At 41.4% G+C, this 15,718-nt stretch overlaps 2 protein-coding genes across 14 annotated transcripts in view; one reads left to right on the top strand and one right to left on the bottom strand.

Annotated features, from left to right (window-relative positions):
• Window positions 1-2,279, bottom strand: part of Scaf8 (SR-related CTD associated factor 8) — a 208,939-nt gene extending 206,660 nt beyond the window's left edge. For 7 of the 12 annotated variants that reach the window (XR_015444072.1, XR_015444071.1, XR_015444070.1 and 4 more), the window contains exon 1: window positions 2,097-2,255. Coding sequence is in view for 7 of the 12 variants with exons in the window: in XM_087193545.1 (XP_087049671.1) it covers window positions 2,097-2,126 (30 nt within the window). In the remaining 5 variants the exon portion in view is untranslated. Of the gene's footprint in view, window positions 1-478; window positions 575-1,691; window positions 1,817-2,096 lie in introns of those variants that run through there. The other 5 variants (XM_013076699.3, XM_087193548.1, XM_087193547.1 and 2 more) reach the window with 3 other exon arrangements.
• LOC147823321 (uncharacterized) lies at window positions 2,125-3,598 on the top strand. 2 transcript variants are annotated; one of them, XM_087193551.1, is made up of 2 exons: window positions 2,125-2,253; window positions 2,475-3,598. In XM_087193551.1, the coding sequence occupies exons 1-2, from the start codon at window positions 2,125-2,127 to the stop codon at window positions 2,880-2,882; spliced, it is 537 nt and encodes a 178-aa protein (XP_087049677.1). In that variant the 3' UTR covers window positions 2,883-3,598. The 2 variants fall into 2 exon arrangements, with proteins under 2 accessions (XP_087049677.1, XP_087049678.1); XM_087193552.1 differs by having other exon boundaries at window positions 2,160-2,284.
• Window positions 3,599-15,718: the final 12,120 nt, after the last annotated feature.

The raw sequence follows: 15,718 nt of genomic DNA on the forward strand, positions 1-15,718 counted from the left end.
GCATTCCAAAATTTTTTTTTCTAATCCTATAAGTCAGTCTTTTATTTTTATGCTTTACAACACAATTTAATGAAATACAAGTTACTGAACTTCGCAGTATATGCCTATTTGCAATATCACATTTATTACATCAACACTATTCAGAATGTTATAATAAAAAATTTTAATTAACAAGGTGATATATTTTATTTGTTTAAACGAAAAGCATTTTTCTGAATCTTCCTCAAATGTATTTCCCTTCCTCAACTGATTCCATACTGCTATTTGAAGCTAACTTCACTTTAAAACATGATGAAGTTAGAAAATATTAGTAAATACGAAAGAATAAAGACTTTTTAATTCTTCAAAATCCTTACGGGAGAAAGAGGAGTGCTACATACACAAAAACGGGTGTACAAGAAATCTCAAAATTCCTGTGAAGACTAGATGAGAAGAGGTGGCACACCCAGACAAGCATGTAAAAGTTAAGCCCTCTTACCCCTAATCAGTAGAAACAGGAAAAACTTTTATTCTCCACTGCGCTTCATTGTGACCAACCATAGTGCACTAACCACTTGAGGGCTCCTGTTAAAACCTGATGGGGGTTAAAGAGGGGGGACACATTATGTTCCTCCTAAACAGAGACGCACATCAAAATGGAAAAGGGTTAAATCAAGTAATGCTGTGGAACCTTAACTTTAGTGCTGTAGCACTCCATGTAGCAAATAAAAAGCTACAATTCCTGCCCCCCCAATTGTAAAAACTGTTCACAGCAAGTTGAACATGTAATATCACTGATTTTATTCTATATTCTAAGTTCTAAAGAGTAATGGCTGGGAAACCAAATTTTACAAAAGAAAACATGTGCCCCAAATTATCAGCTATATCCTAAAAAAACATTCCCAAATCTATTGCTATAACTATTTTATCAAAAAGGTGTTTTAAAAAAAAATTCTAGTACTGAAAAACAGAATCCCTCACAAAAAAACTTATGTTGCCACTAACTAGTCTAAAATGGTAAGTCCAGTTCATGTTATCTAACTTTTAGCCACTTTTAAGCTTAATCCTAAAAGGAAAAAAAAAAAAGATAAAATATGAAAGTACTGTCCTTATTTGGGTTATCAGAGCCTTTAGTGTGGTATTTAAGAGATCAATGTAAGATATTAACAATTATACTACTGAATTAAGTATTAGCATTCCCAAATCAAAAGTTCATTAAAAATTTCCCTAATTTAGCTACCATATTTAGGTATTTCTAAGACATACATATAAGGATAACAATGCTGCTTGTGTTCGTGTACTTGCTGTGTATGTCTGCGTTAAAGTCCTGTAAGATCACCGCTTAAAAAGAAAGTCAATACATTTTAAAGACTTGCTTTCCTTGAGATCAGTAAGTTCAATTAACAAAAGCACGTTCTTTAAAAAAAAAAAAAAATCTCGTTACATTTGACCCTTGAAGGAACCCGTAGGAAATGATTTCCCCAGCATCTTTCCTGAAGGCACTGATTGCTCCCTACCACTGCATTTGTGCATGTCGTGATGACTGAGACAGTAAAACAGAAAAAAAATTACAAAATAACCTTGCATCCCTACCAACCACCCAATTAGCCTAAGTCCCTAGCTGATAAGTTACCTAGTCAACAGTATCGCAGTTATAAACACTACATGTGATGTGACCACAGATCACCACCCCGTAGCTTCTAGTCACCCACCGCCAGCACCGCTCCCATCAGAGGACGTCCTCTTGGTCTGCCTAGGGACGTCCAGTCTAGGGACCGTTAAACCCCCGAGGCTAAGGAAGGAGGTGGGCGGGCCAGGCCTGGGAGGTACCGACCCGAGAGACCCGCCGGAGCCTCGGTGGGAGGGCCCAAGAGCTGCTCGCCTCCGACCCGCGGCCGTCCATAGGGCGCCGAGCCGCGGAAACTCCCTCCGCCCCGCGGGCCTCCCCCGCCCTCCCCGGCCCCGGGGGAGGGGCGCGGAGCGATCTCCCCTCCCCCACAGCACGGCTAGGCCCGCAGCCCCACCCGGGGACGCCTGCACCCACCCTCGGCGCGCGGGCCTCGTCCCGGGGGCAGGGGTGATGCGCGCAAGAGAGGGAGCCAGGCCCCGGTACCAACCTCGCTGTTGAAGGTTTTCACGGCCTCCATGTTGTCTGCGCGGAGGCCCGAGCCCGGCGGCGGAAGAGGCGGCGGCAGCTGTACTGGGTGGAGAGAACGAGACGCGGGCGCCGGCGGGAGAGCAGCTGCTGCGACCAGGGGCGGATGCCGAAGAGAGGCACTGGCGGGCGAGGGCACCCTCAGGGGCTGTGAGGCCCGGGCATGGCTGCTGGGCGGACGAAGCCCGGGACTGGGGACAGTCTGCTGGGGCGGGTCGGCGGCGGGCGGGGGAGGGGCTGGCGCGGCGCCTTCTCTTCTCCGCCCCGCTCGGTCTCGGTCCCCCACCCTCAGGCCCCGAACCCTATGCTCTCCACCCCCTTTTTTCTCTTCCTCTCACAGGCTCCTGTTTCACCTCCCCGCCGCTTGGGCCACAGGAACCAGCAGCGCACCGCGAAGACAGAAGAGGAAGCGCTGGCAGCGGCGGCTGCGGCATCCAATATGGCGGACACGATCGGGCCGCGTATCTCGGAGTCGGCGGCGCCAGCCAGCGCGCCACCTAGCGACTGGACCGTGCGGACCCCGCTCCCGCGTGAGAACCATCGAGCGAGCGCCGGCCAGAGCGTCGCTGCTCGGAGGCTGGCTCAGCTTGGCTCGCGACCCCTGCCCCGCGCCCCCGGACGCGGGAGCGAGCGCCTCGGCACGGAGGGGTGCAGCAGACTGATGGTCCCTCTTGGCAGGCTTTGCCGTAGTTTCGCTGAAAGAAAAACCTACATGTGCCCGGGAAGCGGCCAATTAAGGAAACAGTAGTGTGTTTATTTCTGTTGTTTCCCTGACGACTGGCTTGTGCAAGAGCGACTGCGTTTAGTTGCTTTTGAGAACTTTAGTGGACAGTAGACTAAATGTTAACAGCCCAAAGAAAAGTTACTAGTCATCTAGTAACAGAGAGTCCAGGGAGGAAACATTGTAACAAAATCTGCGGATCCCGGGAAGGAAGCTGGCGCGCGGCCTCTGCGTGCAGGAAATGCACGCTGCGTGCCCGCCAGGTCTGGGGTGGCCCAAACAATGCTTGCACGGCAGTGCAAGGCGGGAAAGGGTCCCAGGCCGCACGCTGTTGGGGTGGGTGAGAGGGAACCCATCTTTAATGGAAGAGAGTTATTCTAGAGGAGTTTCTCCCTGGATTCTCCGGAATAACAAGGTGACTACATTATTTCTTACACTATAAGACAGGTTGCTTACAAAATGTCTTCTCTCTCGTTTGGTGCAATGTAAAATAACCAGTGCTAGTTCTAGGACTAACGTCTACTTGCAGTTTAAGATTTAGAAGTGTCATTGAACCCCCAAACACTGCTGTCCTCTTGTTGAAAGTCATTTTTCAACAATTAGTTCTCTAAAATTCACTCACAAGAAAGAGGAAAAGATGACAGAATCTTTACTCTGGACGACTGCTGGAATCACTTACGAATTTGATTGGTTCCTGAGAGCTGGTTGTAACTGAGTCAATAAAGCTGAGATCTGGATGTTTACCTGGGTTCCTCATAGGCCTAGCTATGATTATCTTTTGCCAACACCCATAGTAGCCTCCTCACAGTTCCCTTGTTTATCTTCCTGAAATTCACTCTGCAGATTGTAGTAGCTAGAGTGATTAAAAAAAGAAACACATCAGAACAGGTCATTTCCTTGCTTAAATCCTTTACTTCCCCATTACCTTTCAGATTGTGTGGTAACGTTTTACCTTCTGCAGTTCATACCACTTTGCCTTCGCTCCTGTCACCCTTTCACCCTAGCCTCTTCTCTGCTACTGGATAACAGCATTTTCCTACCTGGGACATTTGTATGTGACGCCTCTCAGCCAGTGTGGTGTTTATAGCTCATGTTCCTTTTCATAGCTGACCCTGCAAGAGGTCTCCTAACCACTTCGTCCAAGTAACTTACTGGGACTTCAGTACTGCACTCATGTGTATTCAAACCAGGTTTTTACAATCAAAATTCACCACTGGAACTGGGCATGTTGCATGCCTGTAATCCCAGCACTCTGGGAGGCTGAAGCAGAGGATGGCAAGTTTGAGCCTAGCCTTAGAAACTTAGCAGTTGAGCAAGACCCCATCTCGAAATAAAAAATGAAAAAGGGCTGGAGTTTGCAGTTTGGTGGGAAAGCCCTAGGTTCAATCCCTAGAAGAAACAAATTGACCACTGCGAACTGTGGAAGATTATTCAATTACACAGAGGACCAGTGCTGACTGAATTCATTGGGCTTGAGCAATTAAAATACAATAAACTACAGTAAAGTCAGTTAACATGTTAAAACAATTTGGATCACTCTGGTTCCCACACCCCCACCAGGACCTTTCACTTGCCAGGCAGGCACATCACCACTGAGCTACATTCTCAGCCCTACAATTTGATTTAATAAAATTTCCACACCCAGAAAGATGGCATACCTTTATTAGAGCAAGAGGGAATAAAAGGAGAGGACAGCCTAACTACACCCCTCAGGTGAAGAGGTAAGGCCAGGGGGAAAGTCCAGAAAGGTTAGAGAAAGATAAAGTCCAGGGGCCCAATAAACAAAGTTTATATACATCGGTCCAGTAACAAACATCAATACTCATCTATCTATATTAGATATATCTGTGTTTTATGTTAAGATTCTAATTGCAACATACCCAATTTGAGCTAGTTTAAGCAAAAAGAACTCGCTTAAAATGCAGGTTTTTCTCATGTGACCCAGTGGCAGGAATGCACTCAAGGGAGAGACCTGAGACAAAATAGAGAACACATAAGAAGCAGCATAATCTCTGCTTATGTCATGAGATATGACTAATACTCCTGGTTTTATAGTTTTAGATACACAGAGGACCCAAATGAAAGCCTCTCCTTCTGAGTTCCAAATTCCTAAGGGAAAATGAAGGCATTTAATTGACCCGGCTAGGATCAGGTGGGCCAACACCAAGAAATGGAAGGCCGCTGCTTCATTTTCTGAAGATTGGTGTGGAAAATAGTGAGCAGGACTATGCCAAGTCACTAGAAAAGATACTACAAATTGTAAATTACAACACATATCCTAGAGTTACAACATTCTCTAATGTGATTATCATTGGCCTGAGCCCTAAAACTAAATCATTCCTGAGAACTCATGGGATCTAATTCAGCCAAAAGGTCAGTCAAAAATAATCTATAGAGCTGTGCTCACCATAGAACTTTCTGGGATCATTAAAATGTTCTAGATCTATGTTGCACAACACAGTAATTGTAGCCCTGTGCAGCTACTGTGCACTTGAAATATGGCTGATGTAACTCAGGAAAGTCATTTTTAACTTTGTTTTACTTAGCTGATTTATGCTTAAATATAGGCCTGTAGCTACCATATTAGCACAAGTCTAGCTAGAGGGGATTACTAGATTAACTTAGTGATTTAGAAAGACCCCACCTCAGGTGGGCTTGGTGGTGCACACCTGTAAACCCAGGACTTGGGAGGCTGAGGCATGAGGATTGCAGTGAGTTCAAGGCCAGCCAGGACTACATAGCAAGACCCTGTCTCAAAAAACAAAAAAAACCACATCTCAAAACAATAAAAAGGATTGAAGGTGTAGCTCAGGGGTTCTTATGTTTTGTTGTCCACTAAAGAGGTGGTTCTTCAAATGGCTAAAGGTACAATAACACACACCATAATTGGTAATAGTCAAGAAAAATCATCAAACATTTTGAGCTATGTAAGTATTTTTTATTTTAATTTAAGTGATGGAGCCAGAGATGGAACCCAGGGTCTTGCTCATGCTGTGCAAGCATTGAGCTACAACCCCCTTTGAATATTGATTTAACTTTTGTCACCCAGGGATAAATCAGCAGATTCATGTCTTTCTCCTTCACAGTGAATCTTTCCTTACTTCTAATGTATAATGCTCTCTACCCAAGTTATTTGCCCACCCGAAAAGCACAGTTTTCCCCAGGTTTTCAAAATGAATACTACTACAGTTTGCTTGTGAGAAAGGGATATTTTACACACCATAAAGTTTCATGCTGCTATTATAAAATACTGCAGGTTTTGCTGACCATTCAAACTTTGGTGTGTTTCAGATCATCAAATAAGAGACCAAATTATTTTGTTGCTATAGGAGAAAGAGGGTATAATGCCCAAAAGTCATTTCCTTATTTCCTTAGACTCAGTCTTTCATCTATAAATATATAACTTGAGGGCATAATTATAGGGGGCATTAAGGTGATCGTCCAAATAAGGTCTTCCTGGGTTACAATATCTTGTGATCATTGTGCTCCTTATGTTTGATAACTCAAACATCCAGAGTAGATCAGAGACTGCTATGTACGTGTCTTTGTTTTGTGTCTTGCTATATAGCAAAGTGCACTCGTTCACCCCATTGTTTCAGTCAGTGATAGACTGCATGTGTGACAGTGGACCCATAAGATTGTATTGCCTCGTGAGGTCCTAACCATACTTATGTAAGTAAGTACACTTCTAACAACCCATTCCTCAGAATGTCCCCTCATAATTAAGTGGCCACACCTATACCTGAGGCTGAGGATGTTATAATGAAAATAAGTTTATTTAGCTCACAGTTCTGGAAGTTCAAAGGCATGGCATCCGCCAGCTCCTCAGCTCTTCCAGAAGGTCTTATGGTGGTTCAACTCACAGTGGAGAAGCAAACAGAGAAAGTAAGCACAGATTTCAGAGTACCTGTGTGAGGGAGATAGAAGGAGATGCCAGGCTCTGGAGGTAACCAGCCCAGTCCTACAATAGTGAGAACTCACTTCTGCTAGAGTAGCATTAATCCCACCTCAAGATCCCAACACCTCTACATACTGTTACCTTGGAGATTAGGCATCAATACAAGATTGGGTGGGGACAAACCGTACTCAGACCACAGCAGTACCCCTCCAAATGCAAATGTATTAATTACTACATGATGTATCACTTTCAAGTGACTGGAATTCCCCTATGTTCTACTATCTATTTAGAATAAAGCCTTTCATATCAAGGTCTCTGAGAGACCAATAATTTAAGGTAACTTTGAATTACTAAAAGGTAAAAAAGGAACTTTCAGTGATTAGAACTTTTATGTCCTTCCCCCTGACAATTACCCAAGCTTCAGTGTTCTTTTCTCTGAGGCTCCACTGAACAAACTGCAAACATCTCTGACACCTGTTAGCTTTTATTTAATTTATTTATTTATTTAGTAACAAGAATTAAACTCAGGACCTTGTGCTTGCCAGGCAGGCTCAGTGCCACTGAGCTATATCCCTGGCGACACCTATTAGCTTTTAAACTGACATCCTTTTGCTAAATTTAAAGCCTGTAAGACTTTTAGTAAGACTGTTTCCAAGAGATCTGATTTTAGGGGTGGAGATGCAGCTCAGTGGTAGAGCACTTGCCTAACATGTGCAAGGCCCTAGGTTCAATCTCCAACACACACACACACACACAAACACACACACACACAATGACAATAATAATAATTTTATAGATATTTAAATCTAAATCTGAAGGTTTCAAGGTGCTTTTCTTACTAGTTTTAAGTGCAAGTGTGACCTGAATGTGTCTCCCCAAAATTTATGTGATGTCTGAACCCCTGCTATCTCAAATTGTGACCATATTTGGAGTTAGGGTATTTACAAGGATGATTAAATTAAAATGAGGTCATTAAAATAGGCCCTAGTCCAATCTGACTGTATCCTTATCAGAAGAGGAGTGAAGACCCTGGGAAGATGGGGAGAAAGCCACCTGCAAGCCACAGTGAGAAGCCTCAGAAGAAACCTCAATCTTGTATTCAAGGCTCCTAGAATTATGAGAAGATAAAATTCTGTCCTTTAAGCCACTTAGTCTATAGTACTCTGTTATTTCAGCCCTTTCAAACTAATACAGCTGGTGCATAACACTTTGAGACTGGGAATCCAACATAGTTGAAGCTTGCAAGCTAAAAGCAGTGGGAGCAGTGGGGGAAGTTGCTAACATTTTTCTTTTGGTGGGGGGGAACATTTGGATTTGTGTTTGCGAGTAAGTTGTTCTTCATGGGAGGGGTTATTATTTTTGTTTACAGAGGTAAATTCACAATTCTAGTTTGAAATGAAGCAGTATCTCTCTACTGTGGGTGAGCATGTAAAAATTCACCTCCGATGTTGGCAAAGTTATTAAGCCAGCGTGATGCTGAAGTGAAATTTCATACAAGGAAAATGGATTTTCACTTCTTTCTGGGCTGAGAGAGGATTGCACTTTCTTGACCTGACATAGGGAAGAGCTGGTCGAAGGCTCTCACATGGTCCACATATAGCCTGAGCTGCAGTAGAGTAGCAGGTGGGTGAGCCACTAGAATTTTCTTGCTGTTAGGTTAGCTTGGCCCAAAATTTTGCAGGCAAATAAGAGGCTTAGAATAATGATGTTCATCCGTTAAAAGATTAGATCAGTTGGTTGCATGGCAATTATCCACTGATTGGATTTATTTAAACTTTTAGTGAATCAATGATACATTCCATTCCTCCTGGATGTTTTATGTTTCTAAGGCTTTTCTTCTAGAATTTTCCTTTGACTTCTCATTTTCATGTTTTTTTCCATCTGTTCTTCTGGAAATGAAAAGGTAAATAAGACATAACAATAATGATATAAAAAAGGAAAAGTATCAAGAAAGATGAGAGAAAGGCCCAGAGAACCAAATTTTTCCAAGGAAAATGTGAGATGGCAGTAAAAGCACCAACTGTGACCTTAACATTAGATAGGTTGGTGTCTAGACTCCTAGATTAGATTTAGTAAAAAGATTTCATTGGCAGCTTGAAAACAATTTCAGTGGAATGGTGGGGCAGAAATCAGGTTGCAGTGGAAAGAAAGAATGCTTGCTGAACAACTCTTTTCAAGAGGATTTTTCAAAGAGAAGACGGAAAGAAAATAAAAGTTAAAAGAGAATAAGGAGTGAAAGACACAGTTCCTACAGCACGGTGTCCTGGGGCACAGCAGATTGAAAGGGCACCATAGAACGAACATAGAAGATATCCAGGGAGATGCACCAGTACTTCCCACACCAGAGGAGCTACTAACTCCAGGAAATTCACAATTGTATTTTAAATTTTTGTGGTACCAGAGGTCAAACCAAGGGCCTCATGCACACTGGACAAGTGCTCTACCACTGAGCTACATCTCCAGGCACTTAAAATTTTTATTTTGAGACAGGATTCCACTAAGTTTCTCAGGCTATTCACAAACGTGCTATCCTCTCACCTCAGCCTTCTCTGTAGCTGGGATTACAGGCTTGTGAGACTATACCTAGTGGGAATTCACAATTTTTTTGTTTTGGTTTTTTATTTTCTTTTTAAATTTTGTTTCACAGTTATTAAAGGAAGGGGAAAAAAGCAGAAGAGTAAGGTAAAAATGGACTCTGCAGAATGAGTTTGGGCTCAGTAAAAAGGAAGGAAAAAATAAAAATACATCCCAGAGTGTAGGATGGGCTGTTGTAAAAAGGCATGAATGCCCACAATTTTAAAATTGGATCGATCATACTACATTCCTTTCTGTGTGGTCACATTTTTGAAGTTGAGTTCCTGATAGTTGGAACAGAAGGGAAGTACCAAGTGATAGTCAAGGTGGAGCCAGAAATAAGGATGTAGTTTTCTAAATGATTTCAAGGTATGAAAGAATATGAAGTACTGGACAGGCACAGGAGGTCCTTGTTTAAGTGATTGTGTTTAAGGAAGGATTAAACATTTTTTTCTATTTATGTGTATTATTATTTTTTTAAACAGTTACTAAATTGCTAGGATATAAGAACTTTTTCAATTGTTTGGACCTAACAACTTTTTTTTTTTAAGACAGGGTCTCGCTATGCAGTTCAGGCTGGCCTTGAACTCACTACGTGGCCCAGGTTGTCCTCGAACTCTTGGCAATCCTCCTGCCTCAGCCTCAGAGTGCTGATATTACAGGCATACTCTACCACGCCCCACTAGGACCTAACCACTTATTGATGGGACTGTATTTATTTTAGCATGGGGGACCAACCCAAAAAAAGAGATGCTAAAGAGTACCTTAAACCCAGAGGGTTTGAGAACCTCAGGGTTAAGATTGTGTTTTATTGTTTTGTTCTGCTTGTAATAGGAAGAGAGTAGGGAATGACATAAAGTTTTAAAAAGTAATTATTGGGGCTAGAGCTCAGTGGTAGAGCTCTTACCTAGGAGTAAGGCCTGCGTTTGGTTGCCAGCACTACAAAAAAATAAAGAAAAAATAGACAGTAGTTGTTAAAAGGCATTTACCTTATCATTTCATCTTATTTCACATAAAAGATTTATAGAGAAAAATGGAATAGTAAAAAAGACTTATAAAGAGAATTGAGTGTACACGTTGAAAGAATTAGCATTCTAGGTATAAAATGGCGGTAAAATGGAAACTCACATTATTCATGGCATCAGAGAGGGATTCCTGGAGGTCAGGACACCTGATACAGTTTAAGAACCACAGCCAGAGTCCCTTATTGCCCTTTAACTCCAGGGACAGCTAACACTCTAAAATGGTGCTCTACTGGAAGAATGGCAGAGGAGGCTCCATTAATATTTTTATTTTGTATAACTTACCAACACCAGCATAAATCCTTACATTTCTTCTTTAAAATGCATCACTGAGTTAGACAGAAAGTAAAAGCATTCCCTGGAGATCAAAAAAGTAGCATCAGGAATGCAAAGAAATAAGGGAGCTTTAGAATGGCAGAACACTGGGAGCCTCTACCAGTCCCTGATGTCCCCAGGCTTTGATCCTAGAAGCCACAAAGTATAAGCACAGGGGACAAAAGGTGACCAATTTATGGAGTCTTAGAAGAGAACCTTGCACAGAACTAAATGACAATATTTCAGTAAAATGGCTGACGTGTAAAATGGGGGAGGCATAAAAACTTGCCCATGGGTGAGGAAGAGGGTGGCTAGGAAAGAGTAGCAAGAGATTTGTCTGTCTCAGCATTGGAACTGAGAGAAGAAAGGGAAGAACTTCCCCTGAGTATTTGTAACCACAAGTCAGACCTTATGCAATTTGTGGTTCAATTCATAATACCTAGGTGATGTTGAAAACCTCAAACAAAGAAATTATTTTAAATTGGTAGTGGGTTGGCATGCTTCCAGGCAACTGACAAAGTGAGTACAAATTCCCTGGGAAAAAAACAACTTCAACCTGACTATCAGAGAAGCCTGACAAATTAAAGTCCATTGCAAATAAGACTATGTAATTTAACAAATGAACAAATGGGAAAAGAACGCATCATGAGTGGCAGCTACCAAAAACAAAAGACTGCAGAACCAGGCCGAACCAGCAGAAAGCTCAGGGAGTGCCCTTGACAAATCTAGAAAACAAAATGTTTGATAGATTTCCTGAAAATGATAGATGAGGTTGTTTAGACCATCCCCACTACTGAAAACAATAAAAAATGTTGGCTAAAAGGGAAAAAATCTAAAAAAAATTGAAAGCACTAAAAGCAGGACAAAATCTAAAAAAAAAAAAAAAAGTGAGAACTCTCAGAGAAGTAAACAGAATCCTGAAATTGCTTTTAAGTTGAAAGCATTTTTCATTCCAGACAAACTTGAACTTTGGGGTCTGACAACTGCCAGGGGGGAAAGGGGCAGAAGTCAAACCTGGAGCCTTCCAAGTCATGAAGTCTAATTTGAGAGTCTCCACATCAAGCTGGGCCTTTGAAGGGCTACAACCCAGGATTAGGGTGAAACAGAAATTGACACACTTCCACCTTCACGTCAGGGAACTATGAGAAAAATTTCTTTGGGCAAACAGTGCAAGAAGGGGGTAAAATGCTGAATGATGGAATAAAACCCAGCCTCCACATGGATTTGCACCTCAAAATTACATTACCTTAAACCCTTGATATAGTTTTAAGTGTTCTGGAAATAATAGTGCCCATAGGCAACTGCATAGAAGCAGTAACACAAATCTCTGAAGGACTATCCCTTCATCCAAGGTTGTAAGGAAATCATGCAAAGAAATTCCCAGGGAAAATTGGTGTATTCATTTTTCACTGCTGCTCTAAGAAATTACCACCAAATTTGTTATTTTACAGTCCTGCAGATCAGGAGAGAAAATCAGTTGCACTGTGCTAAAATCAAGTTGTTTCTCCCTGCTGTAGGCTCAGGGAAGAACCCATTTTTTTGCCCTTTTCCAGCTTCGAGAGGCTGCCTGCATTTTTGGCCTAGTGGCCTTTTTCCTCTATCTTCCAAGCCAGCAAGGACAGGTCAGTTCCACTCTCCCAATCTCCCTCACACCTCATCCTCTCACATTCTCCTGCCTCTCTTCCATCTGTAAGCACTTGTATGATTATACCAGGCCCACAAAGATAACCCAGGAGAATTTCCCATCTCAAGAGTTTTAATCTAATCACACTTTTACATAAAAAGTAATTCCACTCTTTTGTTGTATAATAGTCTCAGGTTCCAGGGATTAGAATGTAAACATCATTTAGGGGAAGTATTTTTTTTTCTGGTTTACTACAAATTTGATTGTAAAGGGAGTCTTTCATCTATACTTAAGCACTTAAACACTCTGTAACTTTTGCAGTTTAAGATGCAACAGTTAAAAAAAAAAAGATGCAACAGTAAAACTAGCACCAATTATTTTCCTTTATAATTTTATGAAGATTCATTTTTACTGTAGATCTCAGCATACAAATTTTGCCTTTCCTTATAAAGTCAAGAATTTTCACTTTTTTCCATAAAGGAAGCACTTTATAGCTTCTCTTTGGCATATCCAAATTTCCAGCACTTTGGGGACATGGTTAAGTACAATAAGGGTTACTTAACACAAACACGGTGATACTGTGCTTGTCTGTCTGATAGCAGAGACAGCTGTTAAATGACTAACATGATGGGCTGGTAGGCTTGGTCATGTATATAGTGTGACTATAAAGAGAAGATTTGGGTGGCACAAGAGTTTATCATGCTGCTCAGAATGGGGCGAAATTTACAATGTATGAGTTACTTATTTCTGCAATTTTCTATTTAATATTTTCAGGCTGTACTTATCTGCAGGCAACTGCAACCATGGAAGGTGTAACAGGGGTAAGGGAGCACTACTGTACAAAGCAGCACACCCAGAACATGAAACACCACAAAGTGGCAAAGAAAAGTACCAGGGAACTGAAAGGTGAATAGTTCCCAGAGCTAGGAGATACCTATGAGTTCTGGTTAGAACAACAGAGAAATCTGGCTAAACACCTGGAGTCAAACCAGGAGCAGCTAGACTCACCCTAACAAAGCAAGTAACTCTTCCACATTCTTTAAAGGAAGACTACAAAATCCACACACCTTTTTAATAACATGCAGAATGACTAGCATTCAATAGATAACAAATTACAAAACAAATATGAAAAGGAACATGTGACTGTTGATGGAGGTCTCCCAAACCACCCAGTGTTTCTGTGATTAGCCAGGAAGTCTCATAGAATTCAGAAAAGCTTCTATACTCACAGTTACAATGAAAACATACACAAAGTAAATTTGACAAATGGAACGGACGAAGAAGAGAGCCCAGGAAAGTCCAGGCACTTTCCCAGTGGTACTTTCCCATCAGAATCATGTGGATAGCATTTACTTTTCCCAGTGGCAACAATAAGCACAAAATATTGCTAAATAGGCAAGCTTACTGCAGCCTTGAGGTTCAGGGTTTTGTTTTGTTTTGTTTTGCAGGGATAGTGGTGGTGCTGGTGGTGGTGGTTGTCCCGTAGGCATAGTGTCCAGTGGCTTAGATACTCAGCCTTCAGCCCTCAACAACCAAAAGCATGACTGTAAGTCAGCCACCATAAATCACAGTGTTACACAAACTTTTCAGGTTGGCCCAAGACCCTACGTAAATACTGCCTCTCTTAGCAGGCAGGGTATTCCAAGGGCTTGTGGACATTTTCCAGGATCCTGTCAAGGGCCAGACCTTTCTCTGGAATGTGCGAGGTTTGAGCATACAAGGCATACTGAGTCATCCCTTTGCTGCAGAGTGACATATATCCAGGAGAAATATAAATAAATAGAAGCAGGTCCAGAAATGATAGATGTAATTATAACAGTGATTACAAACAATTACATGGGTTTAGAGAATGTCATGAAAATAATGGAGGAAAATGGAGAGTATAAAAATAACAAAATGAACTCTCTGAAAGTGAAAAAAAAATGTCCAAAGTAATGCACACACACACACACACACACACACACACACACATATATACATATATATATACTACTTTGAAAATTTAAGTAAATGGATGGTAGGAACCAGATTTCTCACTGTTGGAGTAGGAATTCTCCAAGGGAAAAGACTGAAATGATCCATGTAATGAAATAATGGATTACAGTTGGAGATAACCTATGAACTCTTGTTCAGGTTAACATAATTATAGATGGTTGTATACAGAAATATTTATAAATATATGCATATACTTGGATAAGTTTACACACACGTGCACGCATACACACACACACACAATTTCCTTAATACAATTTAGATGTAATGACACCCCAGTACATCTGACAAGTACATCTAATGCCAAGATTTTGTAGTTTCTAAGATTATTTTCCAGTAAAAGAATCTGGGGCTGCTTGAAGAAGTGTCTGATTCTAGGGTTGGGGCACAGAATATATCAGTTAAATTAGAACAAAAGCGAGTGCTAAACACATACACACCACGATGCGGGTATGTCAAAGAGACAAAGGAACCAGCTGAAAGAGTTTCCAGTGGCTAAAGCAGAGATTTTCTGGGCCCTGTTCTGGAAAACAGATGGACTGATTCTAAAGTTTATATGAAAATGAAAATTATTTAGAATATCTAAGACAAATTTAAACAAAATATCCCACACTTGTAGATAACTATGAATATGTATTTAATTCATTGTCTACAAAAGTGCTAAGGTAATGCAATGGGGGAAGCATAGTCTTTTCAATAAATGGAAATAGAAGAAAGGGCTCTCCACACAGGGGAAAATGTGCCTCAGATCTTAAGGCACCATAATGTGCCTTAAAATGTGCACCATAAAAAAAATTACCCAGAGTAGGAACAGCATAGGGAAGAAGGGAGGGAGTGGGGAAAATCAAGATAGCCATGTCGTGGAGACCACAACCAAGACTACCTATGAGTACTCCAGTTGTACCATTCCCTCTTATTCCTCTGCTCACTATTTCAATTCCTTGAATGTGATGCTCTTTAGTTTGATTTTAGATATTGCTACACTGCTTCTTTTTCTTCACAGAAATTTAGTAATCACAGCTTGCTCCTAATAACATACAGGAAAATTACACTAATGAGCAAATGTGCAGGCAGCAACCTTCAGGAGTTGAGAGCGAGAAATTACTTCAAAACTACAATAGGTACTTATGGTGGATGTCTGCTAATGCTCTCAGTAGCAGAAAGGCCCAGCCTAGCCCCTTTAGTTAATGGAGTGATTTTAAAAAAATAAACAGGACTGCTTCACACTAGTGAAGACAGTCCAGCCTGAATCCAGTGTTTCTTATTTTCTTTTTATGTGTGTTTTAATGCAACAATTAGCTCAGAGTTTCCAAGTAGGAAAATATTCAGTAGCCTCATGTACTTGTACTATTGGTAAGAGTTTAAAATAAACATCATTAATCATGGCATCCACAAATAAGCCACCTGACACATTAATTCATGCCATCAAAAGAACTTC

Source organism: Heterocephalus glaber, unplaced genomic scaffold (assembly GCF_053883595.1).
Source record: "Heterocephalus glaber isolate CG9 unplaced genomic scaffold, H.glaber_assembly_v1.0 deba00001593, whole genome shotgun sequence".
Classification (NCBI taxonomy): Eukaryota; Metazoa; Chordata; class Mammalia; order Rodentia; family Bathyergidae; genus Heterocephalus; species Heterocephalus glaber.

Excerpts from the sequence above, each read along its gene's own strand:
- LOC147823321 (XM_087193551.1), top strand. The coding sequence starts at position 2,125 with ATGTTGTCTGCGCGGAGGCCCGAGCCCGGCGGCGGAAGAGGCGGCGGC. Across the intron at positions 2,254-2,474 it reads GGGGCGGATGCCGAAGAGAG|GCTCCTGTTTCACCTCCCCG; the intron begins GCACTGGCGGGC and ends TTCCTCTCACAG.